This window comes from Diabrotica undecimpunctata, chromosome 10, assembly GCF_040954645.1.
Source record: "Diabrotica undecimpunctata isolate CICGRU chromosome 10, icDiaUnde3, whole genome shotgun sequence".
Taxonomy (NCBI): domain Eukaryota; kingdom Metazoa; phylum Arthropoda; class Insecta; order Coleoptera; family Chrysomelidae; genus Diabrotica; species Diabrotica undecimpunctata.
Genome location: NC_092812.1, coordinates 33834517 through 33850214, shown reverse-complemented (window position 1 = coordinate 33850214; position 15698 = coordinate 33834517). Strand labels below are relative to the sequence as shown.

General features: G+C 33.4%; 1 protein-coding gene across 1 annotated transcript; it reads left to right on the top strand.

Moving 5' to 3' along the window:
* Positions 1 to 2766: 2766 nt before the first annotated feature.
* Positions 2767 to 15430, top strand: LOC140452404 (uncharacterized). Its single transcript, XM_072546633.1, has 3 exons — positions 2767 to 2849; positions 10927 to 12249; positions 13427 to 15430. Exons 1-3 carry the CDS (start codon positions 2825 to 2827, stop codon positions 13798 to 13800), a joined length of 1722 nt encoding a protein of 573 aa, XP_072402734.1. The 5' UTR covers positions 2767 to 2824; the 3' UTR covers positions 13801 to 15430.
* Positions 15431 to 15698: the final 268 nt, after the last annotated feature.

The following is a 15698-nucleotide window of genomic DNA, read 5'->3' as shown; positions in this document are numbered from 1 at the left end:
TTTGGTAGTGATCTTGCTAGTGAGTTTTCTTTTAGATTGTTAATATGTATTAGTTATTGTGGGTTTTGTGATTAATTGTATTTAATTTAGTTTTAGATCTAGAACAGTTTTTGCTCTGATTAGTCTATGGTCACTGCCTGTTTGAATCATTGTAGCCATCTTGTTACTACTCAAATCCATTTTCTGTTCGATTTTTTTTCAAGAATGTATTATTTGCAAAATGCATATTTGGTAGTCTATAAACTGAATCAGTCGTTCTTCCCTTTCATTTCTCTCACCTATTCCATACTTTTCCATGACTTGTTCCATGTCTTTTCTCTTTTCCACTTTGGCATTCAAGTTGTAATGATGCTCTGATCGTTTAACAGTTCGAACCGTGGGAGTGTCAATATTTGCGCATCCACTTCTACAACGTGACGGCGAAGGGGGATTCAGAACGGCTATTTAAGGCGTGTGAATAGCGAAATTAGACAGTCTTGTAGCTAGCGCTCTAGGCTCCCTGACTCGCCGGTGTAGTGAACCTGCGAGCCATTCTGGACAGAGAGAGTTCCGTATTGACGATCATACTCTGTCCCTAACCAAGCGGAACCCATCGGTATTGCGTATTGAGCATTACCGTGGATCTGCACAGAACCAACCGGGACAGAGAGATTTCCGTATTAAGGATCATACTCTGTCCTTAGCCAAGCGGAACCCGTTGGTATTGTGTATTGAACATTGCCATGGGTCTGCACAGCTAAATATTTTGTTTGCGAGCGTATTCGGAGCTTTCGCTGAATTGAAGCGAAAGCGAGTATAAATCTGCGCGCGATCGATTTCCCCCATTTTGTTTCTTATTATTATAGTACTAATTAATTTCTTTTCTTTTATAGACGTTCGCCGAGGACTTCGTTCATCGCGGGATCCAGACGGGGACGTAGAATTCGTTTTAGTTTTATTCATTGTATAAGTATACAACGTAGAATTCCTTTTTATTTTTATTTATTGTAGATATACTAAATTAATAGATTTATTTTTATTTCAAACCTGTGTTTTACTGAGTCACCTAACCCATATTAAATATAATACAACACAACCAGCTAAGCTATTAGAGAGATCACATTTGCAGAATGGATGACATTAGACTGAGAAAATTGGTATAGAAGCAAAAAGTAATAAGAAATAAACGAAAAAAAAGTTCCAGAAAAACATAAACCTAACAATGATTCGAAATAAACAATAAGAGACAAAAAAACATATGAGAGATTAAAGAAGTGAGTAGGAACGGGAAAAAATAGAAAAAATAGTTTGATGAAAACTAAACACGGACGTTTCCTATGGCGTTTAAGGTGGTACTAGCTGAAATAATAAGAAAAGGAATTGGCATTATGTATTGGAAACATAGATTAAAATGTATGTAGTAGAGTTAGAGCAGGATCGATGAAATGGAAGGAGCCCAGTCGAGTGTTTTAGGATAGTGAAATTTCAACAAAACGGAAAAAAAAATTCTATAAATAAAATATACTGGGTGTTACAACTTACCTTAGTACAAAGGTGTACACAAAAAAAGTTACAGCCTTTGAAGTTACAAAATAAAAATTGTTTTTTTTTTATTATCTCCTAAACTACTTGACATTTTGTAATAAAAATGGACACGTTACTTTCTTGTTCTGAAAGCATTTTTCATACAAAAGAAACAACAAAATCTAAGCTCACAGAAAAATTTTAAGGTGGGTGTGCAGCCCTAAATCCCCCGAAACTTTTGAGTACGTTCAAATCAAATGAATTTTGTGGCATCATTAGTTTAATACATTATTTTTAAAACTTTCTTGCCTCTTATCACTTTTACTAAAAACTAGTTTTTCCTAGTTGGCCATAAAATTACAATTAGTTTTTACGGATACAATAATTACAAACAATTCCATCAATAATAGTAAATAATTTGAAGCTATCATTTATTGTGCGAATAAGATTAATATTAAAAATTTTGATATTACAATGGCCTATGTCCAATGGCCAATGGCAATAGTACAATGGCCTTGATTTAGTGCTGCACACCCCCCTTTAAATTTTTCTGTGCGCTTAGAATGTGTTGTTTCTTTTTTATGAAAAATGCTTTCAGAACAAGAAAGTAACGTGTCCATTTTTATTACAAAATGTCGAGTAGTTTAGGAGATAATACAAAAAAACAATTTTTATTTTGTAACTTCAAAGAGCTGTAACTTTTTTTGTGTACACTGTTGGACTAAGGTAAGTTGGATTCAATCAATTTATTTTTATCCCCGGAATGCGTGATTTAATTTATGACATACCTTTTTGAAACACCCAGTATATGAAAATGCTTAGATGAATTATAAGAGTGACAAAAAGCGTAAATTTCAGAATGGATATATTAGTGGAAGTCTAAGAGTGGCACTAATTGATGCTACAATGAGAGAGAGAATAGGATAAGAGAGTTAGGGCAGCTTCAAAATCGTAATGATAATTAACCAGTATGAGAAATGGTTGAAATCTAACTTACTGCAAGCATATTACTATATTACACTACCTTCGATAGTTTTATTATGAATATTATGGGCTCCCTAACTTACTACAAAGATTTTTTATAAATCTTTTATTTCCGTTATATACCACTTTAATTAAACGTCTAGATGAACAATTAAATTTATCTGAGAGATAAAAAGAAAAGCATAAATGTTATGACAAAATTGTATCAATATAAGGGTACTCTTGCAAATAGCCCGCATTAACATATATAAACTTTCTTCATTGACTTTCTAGTGGTATTGCAAGGTAAGCTACCGAACAGGTAGCATGTGATGTGAGTGTTTGTGTTTGAGTAAAAATGGCATTTAATATTACAGAACAATGTAAGTGTTTAAATAGATTCTTCTGTATAGTGTATCTTTGGAAAGGAACTTTTAGACCGGAGATTTTAAGAAGTGGCAGGAAAATCTGTTCAAATAACAGATCTCTTGCTATATAATTTTAATTCTTGACCAATTTGAAAACTTTACAATTAATGGTCACAATATTATTTCAAACAAAATAATTCTACCATATCTTGATTTAATTTTGTACCACTGTTGTACCAAAATAAAAATAATGGATTTAAGCATTTTAAGCAACATTCAAGAGGTATTAATGATAATTATTGTAATATTGATCTGCTCGAAGTTTCTTTAAATTTATTCGAAAAGCCATTTGCTGTAACATAATAACGCAGTCTTTCAGTTAGCTGAAATTTGGAATAGGATTGACAAGAATATTGTAACTCCAAAAAAGTTACCCTTTAGATTTTCCTGAACTATTTAATTTATTATTATTATTAAAAATTATAAAGCTCCAGGCATATATGACATTACAAATGAAATTTTCCAAATTAAACCAATAAACATAGCGGATAATTAAGTTATTTCATTAATTTATTAATTAAACGGGGTCAGTTTCCGACCATAATTTAAAATAGCTATCATAAAACCCTTTACCAAAAAGTGGTGAAACATCTGTATATATATATATATATATATATATATATATATATCCCTAAGAGTTTTATTATTTAAATGCTCTAAACAAACAAACTAATTACCCTTTTACAAAACTGTTGAGATTTTCTGTCCTTATGTGTTGCATAAATAACATCACCCTTGGCTACTCATTATTGGAGGCGGTTGTTCTTCTCTTACGTTCAGTTCTGGCAGGATAACAACTATCATGTATTGTTCTACTGTAGAATGCAATGATTTTTTATGATTGTATCTGCGAATCATATTTTTTCTAGTCAACTGTTCCCTAACTTCAACATGAACATTCTTGTATTATTCAAACGATTCTTGTTCCAATTTGGGTTTTTTCATTCAAATAAATGTAAATACAAAAATATTATCATCGATTACTCATTACTTTTTCTTTATGTAGAGTTTTCTTTTTTCAATTCGTCAGGTATGTTTACTGCACCCTTTGTTCTGTTATAGTGTAAAATTATTTCTGGTTTATAATAATATTCCGCCCCACTTACTTTGTCATCTCTATATTCTGTCAATAAAATATCTGATGAATTTTTTGTTTTGGTGTATAGGAACCTAAGGTTATATTTTTCATAAAAGCAAACATGCTTTTAAAATGTTTTTTTGTCGCGAAGGAAGTAGTTTTTTGAAAATGTAAGTTTTGTTTTTCCGCAAAGTATAACCCAAGCTAAGACTTTTTTCTAACCATTTTTCAGCTAATTCAGTACTGATAAGAAAGTTATTTGTTCTAATTCCGTAGCCTTCAGGTAAATTATTTACTAGATCCGGAACTACCCTGTGTCCCGGACCTCTCTGGTAAATTTCCAACTTTCTCTAAAAATATACACTTTTTAATATTTAACTACGCATATTTTTTTTTTTCGTCAAAATCTAAATAGACTTGCATATTTGCTATACATATGAAGAATCGCAATCAGACATCGATCATATTTTCAATCCTTACTTGCCCAGAATAATTTTTATATATGCTCTAAAAGCAAAGAGATCTGCCTCAAAACGATTTTTGACAGTTTGAAAAAGTCTGAAAGTTTAAACGTCTCCTTGTTTCAAAGTTGTCAAATAAAAATAGGATTAAAATTCATTCCCCTTTTAGAATAGTAAATATTAGCTTTTTTCTTTGTTTCAAATAAGATTAAATCCTCCATAATATATGGTGACACAAACAATTCAAAAGCTTCTTTTATGCGTGAAAACTTGGAACTATAAGTTGTCAAACCTGATGGAATTATTAGTATATTAGGTTTTTCTTGCTTTCCTTTTGTCCCAAATGGCATTTTTGCTTACTCACTACTATCTTTAGAAACATCAAAAAATCTAAATTTGAAGATTGACCTAACAGATCATCGGAATCTGCAGCATGATCTCCATTATCACTAACATACAATACATCTTCCTCTGTATAAATTTCAGTCCTTATATCCATTTCTATATCACTATCAAAATTACTGTCACAGTCAACTTTTCTGAGTAACACCAATAGTTCTTCCTTGGTAAGCTTTTTTCATTTCGAAATGATGATTTGCTTATTTGTATTTATGTACACGAACGACCCATGCAAAATATGCACATCTACACATATGTCCAAAAGTTTGGAATACATACAAATAATATATCTACGCCTATGGTGTTTTAAAACTGTTGTTGATATTCATTCTAGAGCGTTTTTAAATGAAAATGATAAAAAAAATTAAATCGTTTTTGTATGATTTTGGTCACATTCAACTGATTAGCGTATTTACACATTATTTCAGTCTTTGTTTAAATTTTAATTGAGCCGTTTAAAAATGCCTAGAAACGGGATATCTCATTTTGGCAGATCTAGAGTAATTTCTTTATTACAACAGGGCTTTAGTCAAAGTTAAATCGCGAATACTGTTGATGTTACTCAGAGTGCTGTATAGAAAATTTAAAAAAAATCCAGGATACAAATGACGTCAAGGATCGTCCCAAAAGTGGTAGAGGTCGATCTACAACAGCAGCACAAGACCAGCAAATAACATTGATAGCTCGTAGAAATTGTCTGGAATCTACAAGTGGTATATCCAGAGAAATTTCTAGGCTTCAAAGACTGAATATTTCACGGCAAACAATAACACGCATACTAAATGCGGTAAATTTGTATCGTAGAAGACCGCTACGTGTTCCTAAACTAACCTACCAACACAAAATACATAGTAAGGTTGCAATGGGCTAGAGAAATGGTGCATCATGGTCCTAACTGGAATAACGTGATGTTCTCTCAAAAATTGGCTTGGTATCTAATTCGCGAAGAACACTGGTTTGGAGGGCCCCAAGACGATAAGCCCGACTAGAAACAGCCCAACCGCGTGTCCCATTTGAAGGTGGCAGTATTATGGTTTGAGGTGGTATTATGAGTGGTACACGGATGCCACTGCTGGTTCTGGAGAGAAGTGGCACTGGTGCTGTATACATCGAGGAAGTTTTAAATCCTGTCGTACGTCTATTCCGAGGGGCAGTAGGTGATAAATTTGTGTTTATGCATGACAACGCACCTCCTTATCGAACAGCAGCAGTACAAAATTTTCTGGAAGAAGAAGGAATATCTACATTACAGTGGCCCTCGAATTCCCCCGACATGAACATTATTGAACATACCTAAGACATTCTCAAAACACTCATCAAGAAGCGAAACAATTCCCCTACTACACTTCGAGAACTAAAAGATGCTGCCCGTGAAGAATGGACGAAAATTCCGCAAGTCCAGCTCGACCAGTTAATCGGCAGTATGCCAAATCGCCTACAGGCATGCATACAGGCCAATGGTACAGGAAATACGAATTATTAGTTTTATTAAAAATTGTTTTTTTCTATACTAATTTATTTTTAAATGTAAGTTGTACATTGTGTAAGTTTTTCACTCCAAGAGAATAAATAGTTTTTTTGTATCGTTTATCTGGTTTTGAGATTTATTTAGAATTGTTGAAAATTGAAACAAAATGATGTCTAACTATTATTATGATTTTTATATATTTGATATATAAAAATCAATAAAAAGATGAAATATTCCAATATTCAAAATATTTGGACATATGTGTATCTTTTAACACACTGCTGCTACAGCGATTTTGCCATTCACACGTAAATTGAGGAATCCCAGAACCCAGTGGCCAGATGTGCGAGAAATAACCGTCAGTATTTATCTGAAAATATGTTTTCAACCCGTAGTTAGTCGTTGAAATACGCAAATCAATAATAAAATATAATAATATAATAATATCTACAAGAATTAATAACTGGGGTGCACCTGCACCCGGTCGTGTTTATGAAGGTTAAGGCTAGCCCTTCACTTGCGATTTGTAGTCGCGCGATTGTTTAGTCGCAAAGATTGAACACCTTGTTTCAAATACAAGTCAATCCATTTGGCTTGGTCAGGTCAAATCTGTCTTGTTTTTACCGCGAATAATCTGGAATATAATAATTTGCTACGATTTTCATTTACTGCGTTTTACTGCATGACCAATTTAAGAGATTATGTATTTTAGTATTCAGATTTTTAGCTGCTAAATGTTGTCGATGAATGCCGCATGAATTACAGACACCCCGACTACATTTTTTTTCAAATAACTTATAAAATCTCGATAACGTCCAAACATGGTGCTCCTTCTGCTGCTGCCGATATTATATATGTTAAAAATCTGAACAATCCGGATTTTGCCCATCCAGAAACACACTTAATAACATCGTTGACCTAGAAAGTCATTCACGAAGCATTTGCTACTAAAGATAAATGTCTAGCAATTTATTTTGACATTAATAAAGTAAATGGTTCTACATGCCATAAAATGATCTTAAATAAAATAAAGCACTGGGGCTTGAAAGGCAATGTGATAAATACCATTAGCAATTTGTTATCTCGAAGAGAATTCTATGTTTACTTTTCTGGTATAATATCTTCAATCAAGAAACAATTAAATGACACCCCACAAGGATCCGTTCTGAGCCCTACGTTATTTTTAATCGCTATGAACGACGTCTTAAAAGACTTAAAGAAACCAGTTGTAGATAGACTTTATGCAAATGACATGACTGTGTTTATCAAAGGATAATATCTTAGCACTATCGGTCAAAGTTTTCAGCAATGCATAACATCCGTTGAACGTTGGTCTATAATGTCTGGATACAATTTTTCCCCAAACAATACAAAATGCATATTATTCTCAAAAAGAAACATAACAGAACTGCAATTACCATCAAACCCAAAACTAAACTATACTTCAAATACAAATTTTCTCGGTATGATATTTCGTGCCAATTTTTTTTTTAATTTTATAGGTGGGTAGGTTTTAAAAGTTGCACAATACTGAATTGTTTGAGATAATGCTTTTAGATTTTTAATTCAATATAGTTTATAGCCCTCTACCTGCATTTGAAATGTCAGATTTTTCAATTTTTTTTTCTATGATTTTTAAAGGGTAAAATAAAATTTAAACAACCTGTTTAAAAAGAAACAATATTTATTATTAATAAAACATACATTTTTGACAAATCCAGAAAAAAATAGGTACACTAAATATAAGATTTAAGTAAAAAATATAATAAATTGAGAAAAATTGCAATGTTAACACTTAAATTCAGCTTTACAATCAAAAGATGGCATAAGACTTCTAGACTCGAGTGTGGTACGAATTAATCCATCACGAGCCTTTTCACCTGTTACAGTGATAGGTGCCTCAGGTACCAGTTTTACCAAAATATCCACAAGAATTGAGTCGGTAATGTCTCCTAGAAAGGGAGGTGAAGTTACTAGTAAATCGGTCCAGTGTATCATTTCAATGTAGTCTGTTGCATTGAAATTTAGTTTTGGAACTTTAAACACTCTTACCTTATCACGTGATTCCTTTCTTGCTTTTATGATACATCTTAGACCTAATTCTTTGACGAAACCTCTGTTGTCTGTAATCATAGCAAGCAAAAGATTTTCCGGATGGGCAAAAAATGCGTTATAAATTTTTGCTATAAATGCTTTTTTAAATTATGTTGTATTACTGAATCAACAACTGTTTTCATTTTATCTGATAAGCATCTGGAGTATTGAATTAATTTAAAAAGATGTTTGAGACCCATTTCACACGAAGATTGCGCTTTGATGTGGAACCATACGGGAGCGTAGACTTTCATGATATAATCAACTAATGTCTGGAGTTCTTCAGCCTGACACATTTCGTACATGTATTTTTGATCGGTGCTTAAAGATTTTATCACATCTTCTTTTTGAGAAATAATGTTACCGGAGACAGGGATGAACGCTTTAACACAGAGATGGTCGCAGGTTTTCAGTGTCTTTCCGATAGGCTCAGTGAATCCCCGAGGTCCGCTGGTTCGCCAATCCAATACACTAAATAAATGTCTTAAAGGTAATTCGTTTGCGTGTAGTAGGAAAATAAACCATTGAAGAGGCCTTTGTAGACGTAACTCCATAAATCGAATTGCTCCAAACTTCCATCCAGTATTCGTATTAGTTCCGTCACATCCTATACATTTCAGAAAATCTAGCTTCACATTATTGGTTGAAAGAAAGCTAAGAAGAGAATCACATATAGCTTTTCCGGTTCCAATTACTGGTGTCGTATGTCCTAAATATTGTGAGTTTGGTTGGCCTATGATAGAAATATGTTCTCTTGATACTAGTTTTCGATAAGAACGACCATTTTTCTTTTCAATCGTTAAGGTTTTATCTAAATACTTTCTAGAGCGCTTTGGTGTACATTACTTTGTAGATGTTGCCTTGCTTTATTTCGTGCACGACGTACCTTGCTCTTATCTATAACCAAACGGTTCTCTTCGGAGGATAATAGGCCGACATCTTGTAACACTGCAGTAGCAATAGCAGCCGCGAATCGGTTTGAAACTCCATATCTATCGCAAATTGCGAGTTTTGGGAGACGTACTGTATTATAGGTTTGATTAGACTCCGAAGTTGATGTTGAAGGTATAGGATATAGAGTATACTCATTTCGGACATCTTTCTTTTTTTGCAAGGACTTCTATCATTGATGTAATTGAATGGTAGTATTTTATCGACATCTTTATCATCATTTTTCTTTCTTCCCTCTGGTCTAATAGGAAAGGACGCTCGATAATAGGTACTTTATGATTCTTAGGGCATTTGCAAGAATTAAAAGTCATGCATTTACACGATGCAGTGTCAAAAAGTCTTGTCATGGAAGTTTCTCGGAAAGCGTCCACTTTTTCTGTGTATGTATCAGACGTTTTTGATTTTGGATATCGAATTAATTTAATATATTGATCATAATACCTGTTACGAAGGTCCTTAATGCGTTTTGAGCTTATTTCTGACAAAGAGAAGCGTTCTTCTTGTTGATATTGTCATAAAAGATTGTAAAAACTTAGAAATGAACGTAACATATCCTAAAGTATTTTGCTTGTCTTCGACAGTCCTTCAAATATTGGAAAAATTTGCTATTGCAATTATTTTTCTCAGCACAGCGGACCATTTGAGTAAAAGCTTTCATCCCTAATCCAATATAGTAGCAAATTCGTCAAATGTACTATACATTAGCTCTTTAACTATTCGGGAATTGTTTTATATAATGACGTTAATAGCTATTAAAAAGTTACTTTATTAAGTTAAGTTATTTGTAACCTTTTGTTAATGTAGCATCCTCCCATTTGTCCACACCATTTTATAAGAATTTTGTGTTCTTATATGTATCATGCCGATAAATTCTGCAATATTTGTGTTTTGATTCGTAAATCCTTCTCATCTCTAAATTCTTTTGGTGCTTCTGTTCTCTCTTTGTCTTCATTAACTGTGCTATATATTATGCCCATATCTGCATTTTCTACTTAGTATGTGTAGAATCCCTGTATACTTTTGATTTTGGATTTTTCTTCTTCTATTTAATATATTAGTCCTTGGGCCAATTTTTGTTCGATCTGTAATCGTATTTAACACCACATCCCTAGAAAATAACACAGTGCATCCACAGAACTAAATGAAATTTTCAAAAAGAAATCAGTCTAATATCACTACTTCTTAACATTTTTGCGAGAAGAGGTGGTTAACAAATCTCTTGAACCGTTCAACATTAATAATAACTAAGCTATATCTTCTTCTTAGAGTACCATATCCCTACGGAACGTCGGCGACTACCATGCTTATAATATTTTTATACTGATCTCGGTCTTGCGCTACGTGTAGCAATTGGTCCGCTGTCAAACCTGTCCACTGCCGCAAATTCCTCAACCAAGAAAGTTTCTTCCGTCCTATCCATTTCTTTCCTTCGATTTTACCGTTGAGAATTAGCCGAAGGAACTCATATCTTGGTCCTCTGATTATATGTCCAAGATATTCTATTCTATAGCTATATTCTAAGCTATATATTCTATAATATATTTATTTTAAAATATTAATTGAGTATCCTTTTTATTTCAGTCATACCAAACCTTGAACATCCAGCAGCTCACCGCCAGGCAAGATTTGGTTACATTCCCCTTTTTGGATTGTTACTTGCAAATGTACTTTCTAATAACGTGTTGGCTAAGTACGCACCTCTTGGAGCTCTGCGTCTTAGCTACGATCCAGTACCATGGCTTCAAAAGCAACCTCTCCAAATACATGACAGTAACAACTACTGGAATTCCGTGAGCAATCCTTACGGACCTCCTGCTCCTGTTGGTTCTTCTGAATCTACCGATAGTACCATTCAGCATATTCATCACCATCATCACCTACCGACAGCAAACCAACAACAAATTGTGAATATAAATGAGAGACCGACAGAAATAATTATAGGAGAGGGTGACGAGGTCGATGGTACTGAACAGGGTGAAACACCCTCTCCTGTTATATTAACAGATGAAATTGCTCCTTTACCGATATCACGCAATAGTTTAGAGAAACCTCACTATGATGAACCTATTGTTGCTGAATCCAAAACATTACCAGTAGGATTATTAGCTTTCTTGGCAAATTCTACGACACCGGTATCAAGAAAAGTAAAACGTGGTACAAGTAGGTATTCGAAACCTCGAAAAAATAACAAATATACTTCCCAAAAAAGGAGAAAATCAACAACTACAACTCCGGATTACTACTATGATAGCTACGAAGAAGAAGAAGAACCTACAACTTCAACTAGAAGATACCAATCAAGACGAAAAGTGGTACCTCAACAGAAGAGACCAATAGTTGACTCTTACGAAGAAAGCGAAAGTAGCATCAGTAACAGCTACAGTGATTTAAGCAGAGAAAGTCAAGAGTACGACTATGAATCATATGAGTATACAACTAGACCACCTTATAAAAAGAAAAGGCGTACCACTACCACAACCAAAACAACTTCCACTAATAGACCAAAACGTTATCGAAACAAGTATAAGCCACGAAAACCACAAAAGGTTATTTACCACGATGACTATGATGAGATTGAGTACGATATTGATAGAACAGAACCTTCCACATCAAGTACCACTGATTCTTTAAAAGTTCGACATCAAGAACTACTCTTAAGGCAGCAAGAAGCTTTACAAAGACAGCAAGAGCAACTGCAGAGGCAGCAAGAGATACTGCAAAGACAACAACAACAAAACGAGGAAACAACAACTAACAATCCATCTCAAACCACTACTACGGCAACCACCACCACCACTACAACAACAACTAGTACAACTCCTAGCACAACAACTATTATTACTATGCTAATAGAAGGGAATACTACAGGAACGGGAAATAATACTAACAATACTACTGGATATGGTAAGTAAATTATCTTTTAAACACTATTCACGTTATTGATAAATTTGGTCATCATCATCATCTAAGTCTTGCAATCACTGCTTACTATGTACTTTTGTTGCTGTCGTAATTATTTTGCATCTCTTTCTGTTTTTGCATTGAACTGTTCAGTCCTAGACATGCATTGCCCTTGCAATGAAAAGTCCAATAATATCTACTTAATATATCAGTGGGTCGTCAAGAATTCATCGATGATCACCAACTCCATGTCGGTTTGTTCCTGCTCATACTATTACTGAATATTCTTCATAGCTTAGACGGAGACTGAAGTGCATTCTCCAAATCTCTGTTCGTCTGGAGAATGAAAGCATAATATGGATTAGTCAGTCAAAAGTGAAAATAATTTTGTTTTATTTACTGGTCTACAAACTTTCAAATCAAACTTCTTCAATCTTCAGCGAACTGTACAAATACTAACATTTGTATCTAGTTATATCTAAATGCATCTAAACTACTGCTAAATCACGATCTTACAAAGTTATAACATGAAGAAATCTTTTATCAATAGCAGTGGCTTTGCGTTTTCTGCCTTACGCTTATTTCTACCAGCTTGTTGAAAAGTTCACGTAGGTGCACTTTTGATGGTGGTAATTGACACGAAGGATTCTTGCAATATATTTATAACTACATTTACCATCAACTAGAGCAACTGTTTTTGCACACTCAAAACCATCATATTTTTGGCGGTAGTAAAGGTCTTCCGTAAATAAGATCACTGCCAAGCTGAATTTGGTTAGGAAATTTCTATACTTACTTTTAATAAATCTAACCAAGTGTTTTGAGTATAAATTTTTTCCATTTCAAATAATTTGTCAATTTTTTTATCCATTATTTGTTATTTGAAGAAAACATCGTTGTTAGTACACTTTTTTTTGAAAACAGTGTTGTTCTCCTGTATAAAGGCTTCTGGAATAGTTTTTATCTATTACAAAAGCTTTATCAGATGAAGTATACTTCTGTATAGCAAGAGATCTCCATATCTTCTATGTTTAGTTTATCCTCCATAAGGCAATTCCATTATTGTTTGTTCTTCAAAATATTTTTTTTCTATATAACTGCTAGGGTTAGCATTATCAACTTTCTTGATTAGAAATGTTATATACCATCCAAAATAAATATTTTAGTTATTAACTTCTAGGTTACGGCCCATCCAACGGCTACGAAAGCATCAGCATAACTTACAGCCCCTCCGGAGTCGGTGCTGGACCGAGCTCAGTGGGATCTTCGGGATATTCACCTCCGTCTCCAATATATTCTAATCCAAGTCAAACCTACGGTGCTCCAAGTCCTTCGTATGGACCGCCTCAGCCGACTTACGGTCCACCCAAGCCTTCGTATGGTCCTCCGAGCAACGCATACGGAGCTCCAAGTACTGGTACAGGGTTCAGTCCATCGGTCAGTGGGTACTACCAAGTACCATTCGGAGACTGGTATAGTAATGAAGTCGGCAGGAATTCTATTGTTAAAAAGGTTCATGATATCGTTGGTTTTGACAATGTTTTTAAAAAATAATTTTAGATTTAACGTGTACTCGAAACTTTTTTAACACAGTTGTTTTCTGGAAATAATAAAAAATATTTTCTTGATAGATACTGTACTAAAAAAAATTTTAGTAAATTTGTTTAGGTGTTGGAGCTATTCTCATATGTTTAATTAAAAGTTTTAGATATTGTTATTATTTATTGTGTCACCTCAAATCTTATTTTAGCTACTCTATATGGCTTATTTATTTATTTTATTATTTCATTATTAGTAAAGTAAGAGATCATCAGACAGTTTGCAACAAAACTTACTATGCCTTTACCCTTGTTTCCCCTAGGTGGTCTGTACAACATTTATATTCTTGTTATACATACCTTGTGAAATAGTCATTTCAGTAGGTATGTCCACAATAGTAATTTCTAGTTTATCAATATTTTTTTAATGCCTGTGCAGCTTTTTTTTCATCGCTTATGTTTGGGGTTTCATTTTACATGGCGGTCTACAGTTTAGAAAGCGGCAAACTATCATAAGCTTTATTTAGGTCAATAAATACCAAGAGGGTCCGGAGATCGTATTCCAATATTTTCTCTATTACTTACTACAAGGTAAAAATGCTATCCATAGATCTTCCTGCTCTGAAACCATTTTGTTCTTCGACTTCTTTAAATCTTGCTCAATTCTATTCTTTAATAACTTTTCTGCTGCCCATTTTGTAGATATTACTATGTGCTTCTATTAATTCTAGAGGGAGGTCATGGTCACGAAAGAATTATGTAAAAACTGTTGGGAATGCCTTTTGGTCTACAGGCTATCTAACTTTCACTTAGAAGTTAATTGTAGTATTTTTTCCATCTTGTTTTATCTATTAACTGTTCACTGTTTTCCATGCCTCCTTTGATTTATTTTCCCAGGTGGCGTTTTTGACTTTTGTGACCATGGTTTGTATCTATCAATAGATAGGCGTAGAAACGCCTGTCCTCTACATCTTTCGTCGATAGCCATTTGTGGTATGCAGTCTTTTTTATTTTTTTTATGGCGTTTTTATTTCGGGAGTTTACCAGAGGGAGGGGGATAATCAGTTTCGCACTCTGGTTCCTTTCGTGTTCATGTTTTATGGCCGTTTCTTGATTCACTTATTCACTACAATGTAATTTATTATTAATTTCGCATTTCTGCTTGGTTGGGTCTAAGTATATTTGTAAATATCTTTGTGATCATTAAATTTGATTAATGTAATCAAATTCCTAATTGTCTAACTATGATAAGCACGTCTGGACATCTTATTCCTAATAATATTCTCTTATAAATCCTTCTTTCATACATTATGTAGCTATTCCAGAGATTTCTAGTACTTATTTAGCTGTTTATGTCATCTTTAATAAGTTGACTTAAACATGATTAAGCAGCATTGAGCTCCAGGCTCCAATTGCATGGTAGTCTATTAGTTTGGAGTACTTTTTAAAGTTCAGTTTACACTTTTTCCATATATTTTAGAGTTTATTTATAATTTTATCTAGCGTGGGGAATTAAGTCTCACAAATTCTTTTATCGTTAACTGATTTAGCTTAGTATTTATACAATTAATTTAAATCAACTAACAAAATGTATTTATTATTGTTTTTAACAATAGTGTACAATATGATTAAACATCGGATGATTATTAAACTCTTGTATGTAATTTTGAGGTATATTGTTTATGTAATTCCCAATCCCACATGTTATTCCAATTACAGATTCAGAGTTTGTTCCTTGTACATGGAAGTACAAGTTGAATATCATATAAAAATAAATATTTGGGAGAATGATTTGAAATGAGAAGAAATTGCAATATTGGAGTACCTACAGATATAACAAAATAGAGATAAGGTAAGTAATGTAGATGAAACATTTAAAGATAAAATTCGTCATTAAAAGAATGATTATGATCG